This window comes from Fulmarus glacialis, unplaced genomic scaffold (assembly GCF_000690835.1).
Source record: "Fulmarus glacialis isolate BGI_N327 unplaced genomic scaffold, ASM69083v1 scaffold12362, whole genome shotgun sequence".
Lineage (NCBI taxonomy): Eukaryota > Metazoa > Chordata > Aves > Procellariiformes > Procellariidae > Fulmarus > Fulmarus glacialis.
In genome coordinates, this window is record NW_009195956.1 from 382 (window position 1) to 13,661 (window position 13,280).

At 37.8% G+C, this 13,280-nt stretch overlaps 1 protein-coding gene across 1 annotated transcript in view; it reads left to right on the forward strand.

The window, feature by feature from the left end:
* The first annotated feature begins 1,410 nt into the window (after positions 1 to 1,410).
* The window catches only part of PLAA (phospholipase A2-activating protein), a 16,012-nt gene continuing 4,142 nt past the window's right edge, over positions 1,411 to 13,280 (forward strand). Inside the window, exons 1-11 of the mRNA XM_009572036.1 lie at positions 1,411 to 1,594; positions 3,350 to 3,450; positions 3,532 to 3,652; positions 3,987 to 4,154; positions 5,216 to 5,351; positions 5,858 to 6,027; positions 6,970 to 7,127; positions 8,065 to 8,284; positions 9,383 to 9,451; positions 11,024 to 11,095; positions 11,905 to 12,006. Coding sequence (XP_009570331.1) covers positions 1,423 to 1,594; positions 3,350 to 3,450; positions 3,532 to 3,652; positions 3,987 to 4,154; positions 5,216 to 5,351; positions 5,858 to 6,027; positions 6,970 to 7,127; positions 8,065 to 8,284; positions 9,383 to 9,451; positions 11,024 to 11,095; positions 11,905 to 12,006 — 1,489 coding nt within the window. The 5' untranslated portion in view covers positions 1,411 to 1,422. The remainder of the gene's footprint in view (positions 1,595 to 3,349; positions 3,451 to 3,531; positions 3,653 to 3,986; positions 4,155 to 5,215; positions 5,352 to 5,857; positions 6,028 to 6,969; positions 7,128 to 8,064; positions 8,285 to 9,382; positions 9,452 to 11,023; positions 11,096 to 11,904; positions 12,007 to 13,280) is intronic.

Below are 13,280 nucleotides of genomic sequence, written 5' to 3' on the forward strand. Positions count from 1 at the left end.
ATACACAAAAGGAAAAAAAATCCAACATTATTTTCTCTGACATTCGTGTTGTGAAAGATTGTCTCCTACTGGATTTGTCCTGCAAAAAAAACCAGTGTATCATTGTGGCCAGAAGAGGTATTTGCTAAGCGATGTGAATAGGAGATGGTGGAGATGTAGGGTATTGCAGGAAGCCACAGGACATATCTCCTCACCTGTCTATAGTTTCAAACTGTGAACTGCATTCCGAAGTTCCTAGGCATGGATGGTCTTTCCACTGCCTTCCAGTGAAACAGAGATAACTGGCAAATTTGCCTGAATGCTCACTTGTGTGTTTAAGTTGAGCTCTGTAGCTTTGCAGCTGAGGGGGAGGAAGACTAATCTAATTAAGTGTGTCTTATTAAATCTCTCATCACAAGGGGAAGAACTTGGAAAATTGCATAGAAATTTATTGCAGGAAAGAAAGTCTAATTCTAACCCATAATTCTTGAGGGCTGTGTGAGGAAGACATGGGTAACTTATGCAGAGTCATAGGGTTGATAATGATTATCTCTCTCTGCTTTGAAGTCTCTGGGATTAGGCAGAGTTCAGTGGATAAGCAAACTTCTGTATGTTATTTTTGTTATTTAAATTTTACAGGAAGGTATGTTACCTTCATTTGTGCTATGTACCTTCAGTAGAGAAGACGTTTTAGAGTTTAGAAGAGCATCATGATTTCCCTATATATCACAAGCTTTCCAAGCATTAGAGTATGAAGGATGACAGTGTGATGTGATACCTTTTTTTTGGAGGAGAAAAACAAACACAGAAAGGAAGAAAACCCAAACAAACACCACCACCACAACCCACACATTTATTGTGTGGGGATAAGTAGCTTTTTCCACTTAGCGCTATAATTATTGAGGCAGGATCATGATGAAGAAATAAGGGTGCTGCTTGAATCAGTTATAATTTATTTAACTATTAAACCTCTACAGTGCTCCTGATTAAGAGCCAGCGAATAGACTGGCAGGCAGTAAACTTTCTTCATTTACGTGCTCTGTTATTTTAGGGTATATTGGGGTATATATTTGAGACTTGAGACAACAAAAGATTTTGTAAAGGCAAACTGCAACTACTTCTGATCAGATTGGGCAAGGTGTTTGCCAATGAGCAGGGAAAAACAAAACTAAGACCTTCCACCCTATCATTACTGAAAAATAATTGGAAAGCTTTAAATATTGCTTACTGGTTGGAATGCTAGGATATAATTTTTCTTCTAAGTTTTTCATTCTTTCTAGGTCATCCATAGGATTTGTTCAGCACAATGCAAACATAGTTATTAATTCAAGAGCTGGAATATAAAACACCTGTTGTAATTCAGTGCCTCAAATAAGTACTGTTTCCGTCATGACTCTGAACTGACTATCATATATGTTTAGTCTTAACAGGGGTTTTACTGAAATGCACTGTATGAGTGGCCACTCAAATTTTGTATCTTGTGTGTGCATCATACCTCCAAGTGACCTCTACCCTCGTGGGCTGATTGCAACTGGTGGCAATGATCATAATATTTGCATTTTCACAGTTGACAACCCAGCTCCTCTTTACGTCCTTAAGGGTCATAAGAACACAGGTATGTAGTAATTTTATTTTGGAGTTTGTAGCATAAAAGTTAATGTGATTGTAAGAGAGGAAATTAAGTTGATGTTATAAAACTCAATTTTGATTTCTTTGGTATTCAACATAGCAAATTTTTAATTATGGCCTCTGCAGAAAGGATTTTATAATCTCAATTCATGCAGTGACTTCATTGCAAGGACTTCCAGGTTTACACTGATGAATGCTTGAGCTTTTACTGTATATGTGAATACATAACAATTTACAGAATGATTACTCTTTTGCCAAGAGTTGCATTTTTAAGAAGCAGTTAGTTAAGTTCTCCATGTATTAAGCTTAATTTTTATGTCAAAGTTGACAGAAGTAGAAAAAGTGAGCTTCCTAAATAAACACACTTTCACTGCCCATTTTGTTACCTAGATGGGAATCTAATATTAATAGGTGCTTTAAACACATAGTGAAGACTAAAAGTTCACTGCAGAAATTTCATCTCTTTTTAGGCAGGTCAGTGCAACATGTGACATATTAAACGAACTTTGTGTACCTTTTCTTGAGCTATATAAGAAAAGATTCAGCATTTTCATATTAGCATACTAAATTTGTCTTTTTGTGAGCTGATCTAGTATTTAATAGACCTTTGAACAGTCTAATTGTGTAATTATAGGGTGTCAATTTCAAGTCTTGGATGTTTTGGGGCTCTTTTTAATTTTGTTAAAGAATGGTTGTGGAGACCAGTTTGAAAATACCCTGGACTGCTAAGCAGCACCAAAAATTTATTTTTGTGTTATAAACCTTTTGGCTTTCTCTGAGAAAGAAAGAAAATGTTATGCATAAAGAGACATAGAATAGCTTATGTACTTTATCAGTAACCTGGGATGGATGAGGAGTTAAAATAACATATGACATGCTCCCTCCAGAGGTGTAAAAAGGGATGAGGTGTTCTAAGCAAGTTATAGATTCCCCTACAAAAAAGTATTTGTAGCAATTTTTACAGTAATGTAAAACACTAAAAAATGTTAAATAACATTAATTGTAAAATCTGTTTCAAAGTGGGGGAAAGAAAGTGACAGGGGTAGAATACTGTCCAGTTCTCACTGTGGAGTCACAGAAGCAAGAAACATAAGGCCATACTTTCCTTTTATGAACAATTAGATGGACAAGTTACTCTCTGTTTATGACTTAGCTCTTTTTGTAAACTTACTAGTATAACCTTATTAGCACCATGTGTCTTCAGTTTTATACTGGAGTGTATTACTGGAGCATTTGCAGATTATCTTTTTGCTGAATCTTTAAATGTCGCCACGATTTCTTGGTAGTAGTATTTTGTCTTCCAAGAAGATGAGCCAAGTATTTTTTGTAGGAAATCTTGCTTCTTGAGGATGTAAATTAATGCATGTTAATGAAGTCTTGGTTTTCTCTGTAATCTTAAAACTAAACCTTTGCATTAATTCTGTGTCTTGACTAGTTACCTAACCTGCTTGCCAACATATTCTAGTCTAAGGAGAAGAGATCTGGTATTAAGAGAAATTTAAAAATATGAATGGCAAAAAGATGTGAAATTTTGTAATCTTAAGGTGAAGAGATTTTTAAGCAGCTCCTTTCTAGCTTGCAGTGCAACTACAGTTCCACTTAATTCTTCCCCAAACTCCTCAACACTAAATATGCCACTAATACCAAGTAAATCTCCTTAAATACATCTCTCTAAATTGCTGGCATAAGATTGGTGGCAGTGCAGAAAACTTGTCAGTGCTGATTTGAATGTCCATTCCAGTTTGCAGCCTTTCATCTGGGAAATTTGGCACGTTATTAAGTGGATCATGGGACACAACAGCCAAGGTCTGGTTGAATGACAGATGTATGATGACATTACAGGTATGAAGTTCCTCTACATGAATATAAAATAGGTATTCTGAATTTCATTCTGTTAAGTCTAACAATGTTGTTGTTTTGCAGGGTCATACAGCTGCAATATGGGCAGTGAAAATACTGCCTGAACAGGGATTAATGTTGACCGGTTCAGCTGACAAAACAATTAAACTGTGGAAGGCAGGCAGATGTGAAAGAACATTCACTGGTAAATGTTGCTGCAGTTGTAATTTCATCAGGGTCATGTGCTTTTTTAAAAATAGAAAAAAATTAAAACCCCACAAAACCGTAGATAAATTGAACAATTTTTAGGCAGGATTTCTAAATTATCTCAAGTTGTATGGCCAGAAATCACATCACTTCTAAAGGAATTAGATTTTTTTTTTTCCAGAGAATAATGAGCAATGAATTGCCTTTTTTTCTTAAACTGCTCCCGTAATGAAGATTGGTTGCCAAGATTTAGATGTGAGCTAAATAGAAATGGTATACTGCTGCTAATGGAAAGAAAAGCTGCATTAAAAGTTTTCCTTTCTTTTATAAAGGACATGAAGATTGTGTGAGAGGTTTAGCTATTCTCAGTGAAATGGAATTCCTTTCCTGTGCTAATGATGCTAGTGTTCGAAGATGGCAGATCTCTGGCGAGTGTCTGCAGGTGTATTATGGACATACAAATTATATATACAGCATCTCTGTCTTCCCTCAATGTAAAGGTAAGATTTTTTTGTGACTGTTACCCAATATTCTTCCAAAATGAAATGACAAGGTAGGCATTCTGTAGTTCTGTGGAGCTGCCACAACTAAAGAACTCAGGTAGTATTTAATTGATTTCTTTCCTTTAGCATAAGTAATTAAAAAAAAAAAATGGTGATTGACTCCAAATCACACCTCCAGCAGAATTGCTCTGGCAGTAGGTGAGATGAAAGGTCCCGAGTTAGGCCCAATTGTAAGGCTTAAGTGAAACTTTGGCGAAGCAATAGGCAAAGCTATCATCTAGATTGCCACCTGTATTTCAGCACTGTTGCAGAGTACTAAAATGGTAATGCGTGGCTTACTAGTTTGAGATAATGTAAATTTAGATAATTCCACAGAAAGTTTTCAAAGTACATTATAAATAGTTTAGGTTAAGAATTTTACGCGTGGGGCTTAAATGCATTTGTTTTCAGAGTTAGAGGTTTAGAGGTTCAGAACTAGCTGTTGCAGACAGTTGCAGAAGAAGTTCCAAGTCAGTGACCTGTGTGTGGTGTATGGAACATTTGCACATTTGTTCAACAGGTAAAGTGCATGTATACTAGTGGATGGGTATGTCATAAATCTCTTAGGCCTTAAAATTCCTCATTGAGGAGTTTATAGACTTTTGAGAGTGCTTTATGCATGTTTCCTGAAAAAGTAGGCCTACTTTGCAAAAAATCCAAATTTAAAACAAATGTGAAACTATGCAAGTGTAGTGTAAAATAAAACAGTGATGGTTACAAAATTGTTCAAAGTTCTTTGATTAAACTCTTGAAAGGAGAAAGGAATCTTTTGTTTGTCTTGGGCATAATTTCATTCCCTGTCTGGCTGCTTAGTCTGCAATTTATGCACTTTATTTTTTTTGAGAAGACAATTACGCAGTGGCTTTCTTTTAGCTCTCTTCTTGGAATTGAGAGAGGTATTAAATTGTAGAAAGCTGTTTTTACTGTTCTAATTTTTAGATACCCGGTTGCAGAACAGCATCTAGTATCACAGTACACTAAAAATATGCTTTAAAAGTTTATATGTTTTTTCTTTTCAGATTTTGTAACTACTGGAGAGGATAGATCTCTTAGAATCTGGAAACAAGGGCAATGTGCTCAAACGATCAGACTCCCAGCTCAGTCTGTGTGGTGCTGCTGTGTATTAGACAATGGTGACATCGTAGTTGGTGCAAGGTATGCAGGTTTTACTCTCAGTGTCTTTTTAGATCTAAATCTGCAAACCCTTGATGAAATTGCAAGCATCACTTTAGATATCAGTTTCATCCATATTTAAAAATACAGCCATCAAAATGTGTGTGGGGATTAAATTTAAACATGTGCTATACTTCATCCAAAAAGTCATTCTTTTGTTTTGTGAATCTCAGAGGCAGAGTGAGTTCTTTGGGAATGTGGTAAAACGTGAATAGACTGAGCATGGACTTAACAAGTACTGTATAAAGAACCCTTTTGATAGGCATATTCTACCTTGATTTTAAAGTTATACTACACGTAGGGTTACCTGCTTAAGTCCTTCTCTGGGTGTTTTTAGCATGAGAGCGAATTCCTTTCATAAAAATCATTGGGAGGGATTGTTAGAAATAATCATGGTTTCTCCTGACATAGAAGTCACCATTAGAATGTATGTAATCATTTTGACATTTAAAATAGTATTTCTGTTTGAATGTTTTCTCTCCATTCAGTGATGGAATTATAAGAGTGTTTACGGAGTCTTTGGAACGTACAGCAAGTGCTGAGGAGATTCAAGCTTTTGAAAATGAGCTTTCTCAAGCATCCATTGACCCTAAAACTGGTGATTTAGGAGATATTAATGCTGATGACCTTCCTGGAAGAGAACATCTTAAGGAACCTGGTAAGTTATTGTACTTTTGTCGTGTTAGAGATCCCTCTAAATCTTGGTTCTGAGGTATTGAAACTTTCCATAGTTTCCAAAATCAAGGCTTTGATCACTTTCAGTAGAGTTGCTGAAGAAAACAGCTTAATTTTGCTCTACTGTCCTTTCATTGATTCCTTTGGAGGCAAGACTGTAGTTTAAATATATGGGGGGGGTTTTGCAGACTAAAATGGTAAAAAATATTTCTCTTCTGAGATAACTTAGAAGGTGGAATTCAGGATGCTGCAGCATGTTCAAGATGTTTTGGATCTGTTATGCCAGCTGTGCGAATAGTATATGAGAGTTACGTAATTTGCAAAAAGACTACTGAATGTGGAATTTTTTTTCCTAAAAGAAAAGTAGATGCAAATTTTCTGCTTTAGCTTTTGGCTTGAAAAATAGTTTGTCTTGATTGACTCAGTTTACACTTTCCAGGTACTCGGGAGATTACTGAGAATACAGTGGAAGCAGTGCTAGTTAAGATTACTCTTAAATAGACAAATACTTTTTCCCAAGGCGAAGTACCCAGTGACCTCAGCCCTTGGCTTTGATCAGCAAGTGGCATAAATGTTACAATCATATGAAGCTTCCCATCTTGTTAGACCATGGGAGAATATCACCTTTCTTGATTGTCATCTCCCTGGGAAAATGGTAAACTTTTGAAATACTTGACTTAAGGATTGCTTTTGCAACTTAGTCTGGTGGCAGATACCATTACCGTAATTGCAAAATGCTGCTGTCAAGATTTCTGCTATTCTTGTTGCAACATGTAGTATCTAGTTACTTCCTGTGCTGTGACTTTAAATGTTGGTGAACTATCTTTTCATCTTTAAATTTGAGTGCTATTTGAAGACTTTTTTCTCTCCTAAAGTAAATTTTATTCTTGAATTTGTTCAAACTCTTAAACACTCCTGTCTACAGGAACAAGAGATGGACAGACACGGCTTATTAAAGATAATGGGAAAGTAGAAGCATATCAGTGGAGCGTTAGTGAAGGAAGATGGATAAAGATTGGCGATGTTGTTGGTTCTTCTGGAGCCACACAACAAACATCTGGAAAGGTTTTATTTGAAGGAAAGGTATATGCAAACTTTAATTGGTTTTATTCCTTCCTAAGTAAAATGCTTAATTTCCCATAAAAATTTATTCCAGTCTTTTCTTAGATAAAATATAATTTGGAAAATAGGTATTTGTTGGTACTTTTTTGTCTTGTTTGATCTATTAAAACTCAGAGGTAGAAGTACAAATAAGTACTACTGTTGAAACACATTTTGTAAAATGAGCAAGCCAATGGACACAACTTATTTTGGAGAAAGGTGAACTATTAGTAGAGAAATGATCAAGTTCTCTAGTATTTATTGCTAATATCTTGAAAAGTTAGTTTTAACTTCCTTTCCAAAACAAGTGAACCGTACAATTTATAATGCGAGGCTTACCTAAAATATTAGGCACCAGGCTTTCTGTACCCCTTTTCTGTAATAACTTTTGAACCTAAAGACAGATAAGCTGAAAAATGTTTCCTTTACTGAAATATACACAGAAAAGTCTCTGTCTAGTGCCACCACAGATGGAATGCCTTTGAGATACTAATTTTATCTCTCACATGGTTTAAAGAAACCTTAGGAATTTGTTGTTTTCTAGTGTTAGAAGTGTGCTTTTAAGATTGAAGTTTTTTGAGACATCTGACTGTCCTATAGCTTTGCAGGCAGCCAGAGCTGTCCATGAGAGTTACCTGATGCACCTGTTATTTTGTAATATATCTGCACACACTTTATCATGATATGTTGTTCTAGGCTGCTGTTCTTGAGACATAGAATTCTGGAAAACACAGGGTATGGTTTAAGTATTTTTTTACCTGCAGCCTGTGTAGGAGAGTGTTATTGATACAATCTGCAAGTAACAGTATTAAAGTTTTTAGGCTTATCCCTGGGCCTTTATTAGTCTGCAATTGATACATCCTTGTGTAAAAAGTACTGGCAAACTTCTAATTTGTTTTTATTTTTATTCTGCTTAAAGGAGTATGACTATGTTTTCACTATTGATGTAAATGAAAGTGGGCCTTCGTACAAACTGCCATATAACATTACTGATGATCCTTGGCTGACTGCATACAACTTCCTGCAAAAGAATGATCTAAATCCTATGTTTCTGGATCAGGTGGCCAAGTTTATTATGGACAACACTAAGGGGCAAACACTGTTGAGTACAAGTGATCAATTTTCAGATCCGTTTACAGGTAAAAATTTTAAACTTAAATGATGACATTGGTCATTCCTCCCAGTTTTGTGTCATCAGCAAACTCACTGAGAGTGCACTCTGACCCATTTTCCAGATCATTAATAAAGGTGTTGAACAGGACTGGACCCAGTACTGACCCCTGGGGTGGGTACACAACCAGTGACTGGCCTCGAACTAGATGTTGTGCCACTGATCACCACCCTCTGGGCTTGGCTGTTCAGCCAGTTTTCAATCCACCTCACTGCTGGTCGGGCAGACTTCAGTGTTGTAGCTCCTGCACTTCTTGTACAGGACTTCCATGTCCTCAAATGATTGAGGGCAAGGCACAGATAGATCTGACAAGAAAAATATGAAAACCTGACAAACTTGTGAAGTATTTGTCAGAACAGATCTTCAACAAAATGTTAATCAAGCCAGTTGCATTTTTCAGTCAAATCTTTTTTTCCAGTGGAAGAAAACTCCACTTTTCATATTACTCTTAAGAGGTGACGAGGTGCTGTTAAGGTAATTAATAAAATACAAAAATTGAGCTAGACAATAAACTGAAACTGAGTGAAATACATAAATGACCCTTTTTCAGGCAGGAAATGGAACTAGAACAAGTTGATTACTCATAAGTTGAACCATGGTAATCAATTACATCCTGCTTATCACATTTGCAAAATAAACCAGTCTTATTTCAATTAGTTTCACAACATGAAGTTAGGAATAAAATATCATTAAAATGATTGAGCTACATCTTTTTCTTGCAATGAACTAGAAATGAGAATACAGGCTGTTAATCAAGTTCAGATGTAACCCACAGAGCTGCAGTTATCTGAACTTATGCACACACTTTTGATTTGGCTGTGTCCAAATGTGTAATGTGGGTGCCCCAGAAAACAAATTTCTGACCCTCAAATAATTAGGAAGAATTTGTTCAGCATCAGGAGACTTCTCTATGAATAGAATCAGGTTTCTTATAATGCCACAAGAAACAGTAAGACTTATTTGATGTTTGGCTTTATTTTTGAGCTGTTTCTGTCTGAAAAATACTGGCATTTTAATAACATCAAGCTGTGTATAGTAGTCATTGCTTTTCTTACTGTTTCACTAGGTGCTGGACGTTATGTTCCAGGCTCTTCATCTGGATCAAGTACAATACCTGCAGCAGATCCATTTACGGGTAATGTAAAATTAATAATCTGTCTTGCTAGCATTTAGGATGCATATTTTATCGTGTTCAGTTGCATTCAGCATTCGGCTTCAGATCACTGTTTCTTGCAGTTCTCCATTTGGGGCAGTAGTGTGCGACGAACTAATGAGGTGGACTCCGCCACTGTCAAACCGTGTCCAGATCTGTTCAGTGGAGGAGAGCCCTCTACTGTCTGGTCTGCCTCATGTCACTCTGTCCTCTACAGCAGAGAGTACGGTCTTACACCTTCTGTTTTGTCAAACTCTCATATGCATGGCCAACACAGGAATGGGTATATTCATAGAAGTAGTTTTCTTCTTTTCCTTATTATTCCTTTTTTCTTATTACATGACCTTTATTGGTACCTTCCACCCTAAATTTTAGATTCTAACCCTCCCTGGCATAGCTAGTTTAAAGTCTTCCTCACTAGTTTAGCAAGCCTGTTTGCAAAGACATTCCAGCCCTGCTTTGTCAGACTTATCCCATCCCAGCTTAGTAGCTCTTGCTCCTCAAAGAGAGTCCTGTAGTCGATAGATGCCAAAGTCCTGCCTGCAAAACCAGCCATGCAGCGAGTTGCTGACCCACTTGATGAGTCCGTTTCTACTCAAGTGTTTCTGCTCTGCTGGCAGCATCAAAGAAGCACCACCTGGGCCCTTCACCCTTGTCCTCAGAGCTCTCTAATCATTCTTGATACTCTCCAGGACTTTCTTGGCAGTATCATTGATGCCCATGTGGAAGAGTAGGAGGGTAATAGTCTGAAGGCTAGGCAAGACCTGGAAGTCTCTCTGCAGCATCCTGGTCCCCAATAGACACAAACATCCCAAGATACCGGATATCGGGTCCTGTCAGTAGATAGGTGCCTCCATACCCTGCAGGAGGAAGCCTCCCACCGCTGCTGCTTGCCTTTCCCCTTTTTGCAGACACGAGGTGCAGTCTCTGGCTCTGATGCATCCCCTGTTGGGTGTTTGTCCTCACCAGCGCCAGGGCGCTGTGCCTGTTCTGCAGTTGCAGATATACAGGTGGAGCAGAAACCTTCCCCATCTTGACAGTCTTTCTCTGTTCCTGTTCTACTGTGGTCTCCAGCTTGTCTCCTCCCTTGCTTTGTGTGGCTCAGGTTATGGTCTCTGCAGATGTAAAGACGCTGCAGCTCCTTCACCTGAGGCCTCAGTGCCACAAACAGAATCCACCTCCCACAGGAGAGGCCACTGCTGGCCCCAGGCAGAAAGAGAGGCCAGGCCTGGGCAGTGGTGCCCTAGCCCTGGAGCTTGTCATGGGTAAGGTATCTGCTGTGCTGAGGGCCTTGCACCAGTGGGTGCCAGAGACCATGCCAGCATGTCTCCCAGCTGTGGGTCACTTAGCTTGTGAATGCCATCATCACCACCAGCACCACCCTCACACATATGCATAGATTTAATCTTAAAATTTCAGGAAGTGTTGAAGACTTCTTTTGAATTCCTTTAGTGCAAAATAACGTCTTTAATAGTGGTGTTTGAAAACTAAATACAGATATACATTACCTCTTTACCAGTGGTGGTGTTTAAAAAGCCTAATGTCTCTGTTCAGGTGCTGGTCGCTATGTTCCTGGTTCAGCATCAAATGCAGTAGCTCCAGTGAGTGGGGTTGACCCATACACAGGTAAGAGATGATGCCTAACAAGGAAAAGCATCCCTGATCTTTTGCTTTGGTTTTTCCTTTGACAAGGATTCTATATTGATGAAAATTTATACTTAATTAAAATAATGAGCTGATTGAAGCTGCTTATATTATGGAAATTATTCAGAAAATGGGGATAGCGGAGCCTTTCTTTACACGCAGGAATCATGCACAGAAGCTTTAAAATACATGATAGTAATCTGGTTTTGAGAGGATTTTTGGTTTCCTACTTGTTACGTTGTTGATCAAAGATACTGATATATGTACTTAACGGAAATTACACAGTATCAGCCACTAATTCACCTGTGATTCTAGGAAATCATTATAGGTCATAGATTAAAGCTTTTTATTACTCTTTTTCTGAAGCTACTATTGAATGTGACATAACTTGTTCATATCTGCAAATCTTCCAATATATAAAAACTTTGACCATTCATTATGAAAATAATCAAAAGATAAGATTTCAGGGGCAGCAGGGATCTTTGTTCTAAAACGACCCCTGCCATTTTCATGTCTTAACTGCAATACCCATTCCTATGAATGACAGTTCATGTAATTCTGAAATCACCATTAATATTTTTACATTGGGAGAGAACAGTTTGTGAAGGTATTGCTTTAAGCTTTGAATGTAAAAATAACATAAGGAATGATGGCTATTTGCATAAGCATTCAAATTCTTTTAAAGATATTTTTCTGAGTGATGTCCAGCAGGAGAGACTTACTGGTAGGATATTGTTCTATGTCAGACACTGTGGTGTACACTGTTGAACTTTTCTATTTCCTTTATGTAGGAATGGGCGCCTACCAATCAGCTGCAGCGAAAGTTGAAAATATTTATTTTCCGAAGAAGGATGCTGTCACCTTTGACCAGGCCAATCCTACGCAGATACTGGGTCCGTGTTTTCATTTCAAGGATGGTTTTATTTTTCATCTGTCTGAAGTAACTTCACTTTTGATCTTTTCAAAAAACTAAGTGATTTCCCATAGCTTTCCTACTGTTTCTTGCTTTTGACCTTTTAAAATTGCATTCATCACTCTAATGCTGCATGTATTTAAAGGCTTAGGAGTATGAGTAAATTTCACAAAAACTCTATCTAATACAGGATATCCAATTTTTTTCCCCTCGGCTTATGTCCGCTATTATTCAGCATCTTTTTTATCAAGCTGGTACATTTGAATACTGTACTTTTTTTCGCTTAGCTACTGGGTATGCAGGTCATGTGCAATCCCTTTCTGATTTTGCTCATGAAAGTTTTAGTTCACCAGGTAGCCATACAGTGTAATCTATGAAGTTTTAAAGTAAGGCATTCTGCAATTTCACAGGTTGTAATAGCAGAACACTCTGTATAATAGAAAAAGAAAACAGTGTACAATATTTAGTAATTATACACATTTTTGGTAAATGTTATTATTGGCTTGTTTTTCCCTCTCTTTTCCCATGTTTCATTCCTATTCTACTCTCTTCTACATTTTCTGTAAATGTTCCACAAAATCTCTATTCTATTTGTCACCAGTTTATTTCAGTATGTTTCTGTAGAGTGCCTCAGTACATCTACGATTTGTAAAACTAGTTTCTATTCACAGTGTACCTGCCTTCAAGATCTCCAAATTAAAATTCTCTTGCTTCCTTCCCTCCCCTTTGTATACAGAGCTTGAAAATGTTGTAGTTGTCTAGATAGTGTGACAAGGAAACATAAAACAAGAGATTCTGCTTTTTAGAAAAAGTGTACCGTCACCTTTATCCAACTTCTTGAAGAGGGCAAGCTCCTGGCCTTACAGTCATGGAATCATAGAATGGTTTGGGTTGGACAGGACCTTTAAAGATCATCTAGTCCAACCCCCCTGCCATGGGCAGGGACACCTTCCGTAGGTCAGCTTGCTGAAAGCCCCATCCAACCTGACCTCAAACGCTTCCAGGGATAGGGCATCCACAACTTCTCTGGGCAACCTGTTCCAGTGTCTCTTTTGGTTTAAAACCATTACCCTTGCCCTGTCACTATGGGCCCTGGTAAAAAGTCTCCCTCCATCTTTCTTATAAGCCCCCTTTATATATTGAAAGGCTGCAATAAGGTCTCCCTGGAGCCTTTTCTTCTCCAGGCTGAATAACCACAACTCTCTCAGCCTTTCTTCATAGTTCCAGCCTTCCCAAATGGCACGCACTCCGATG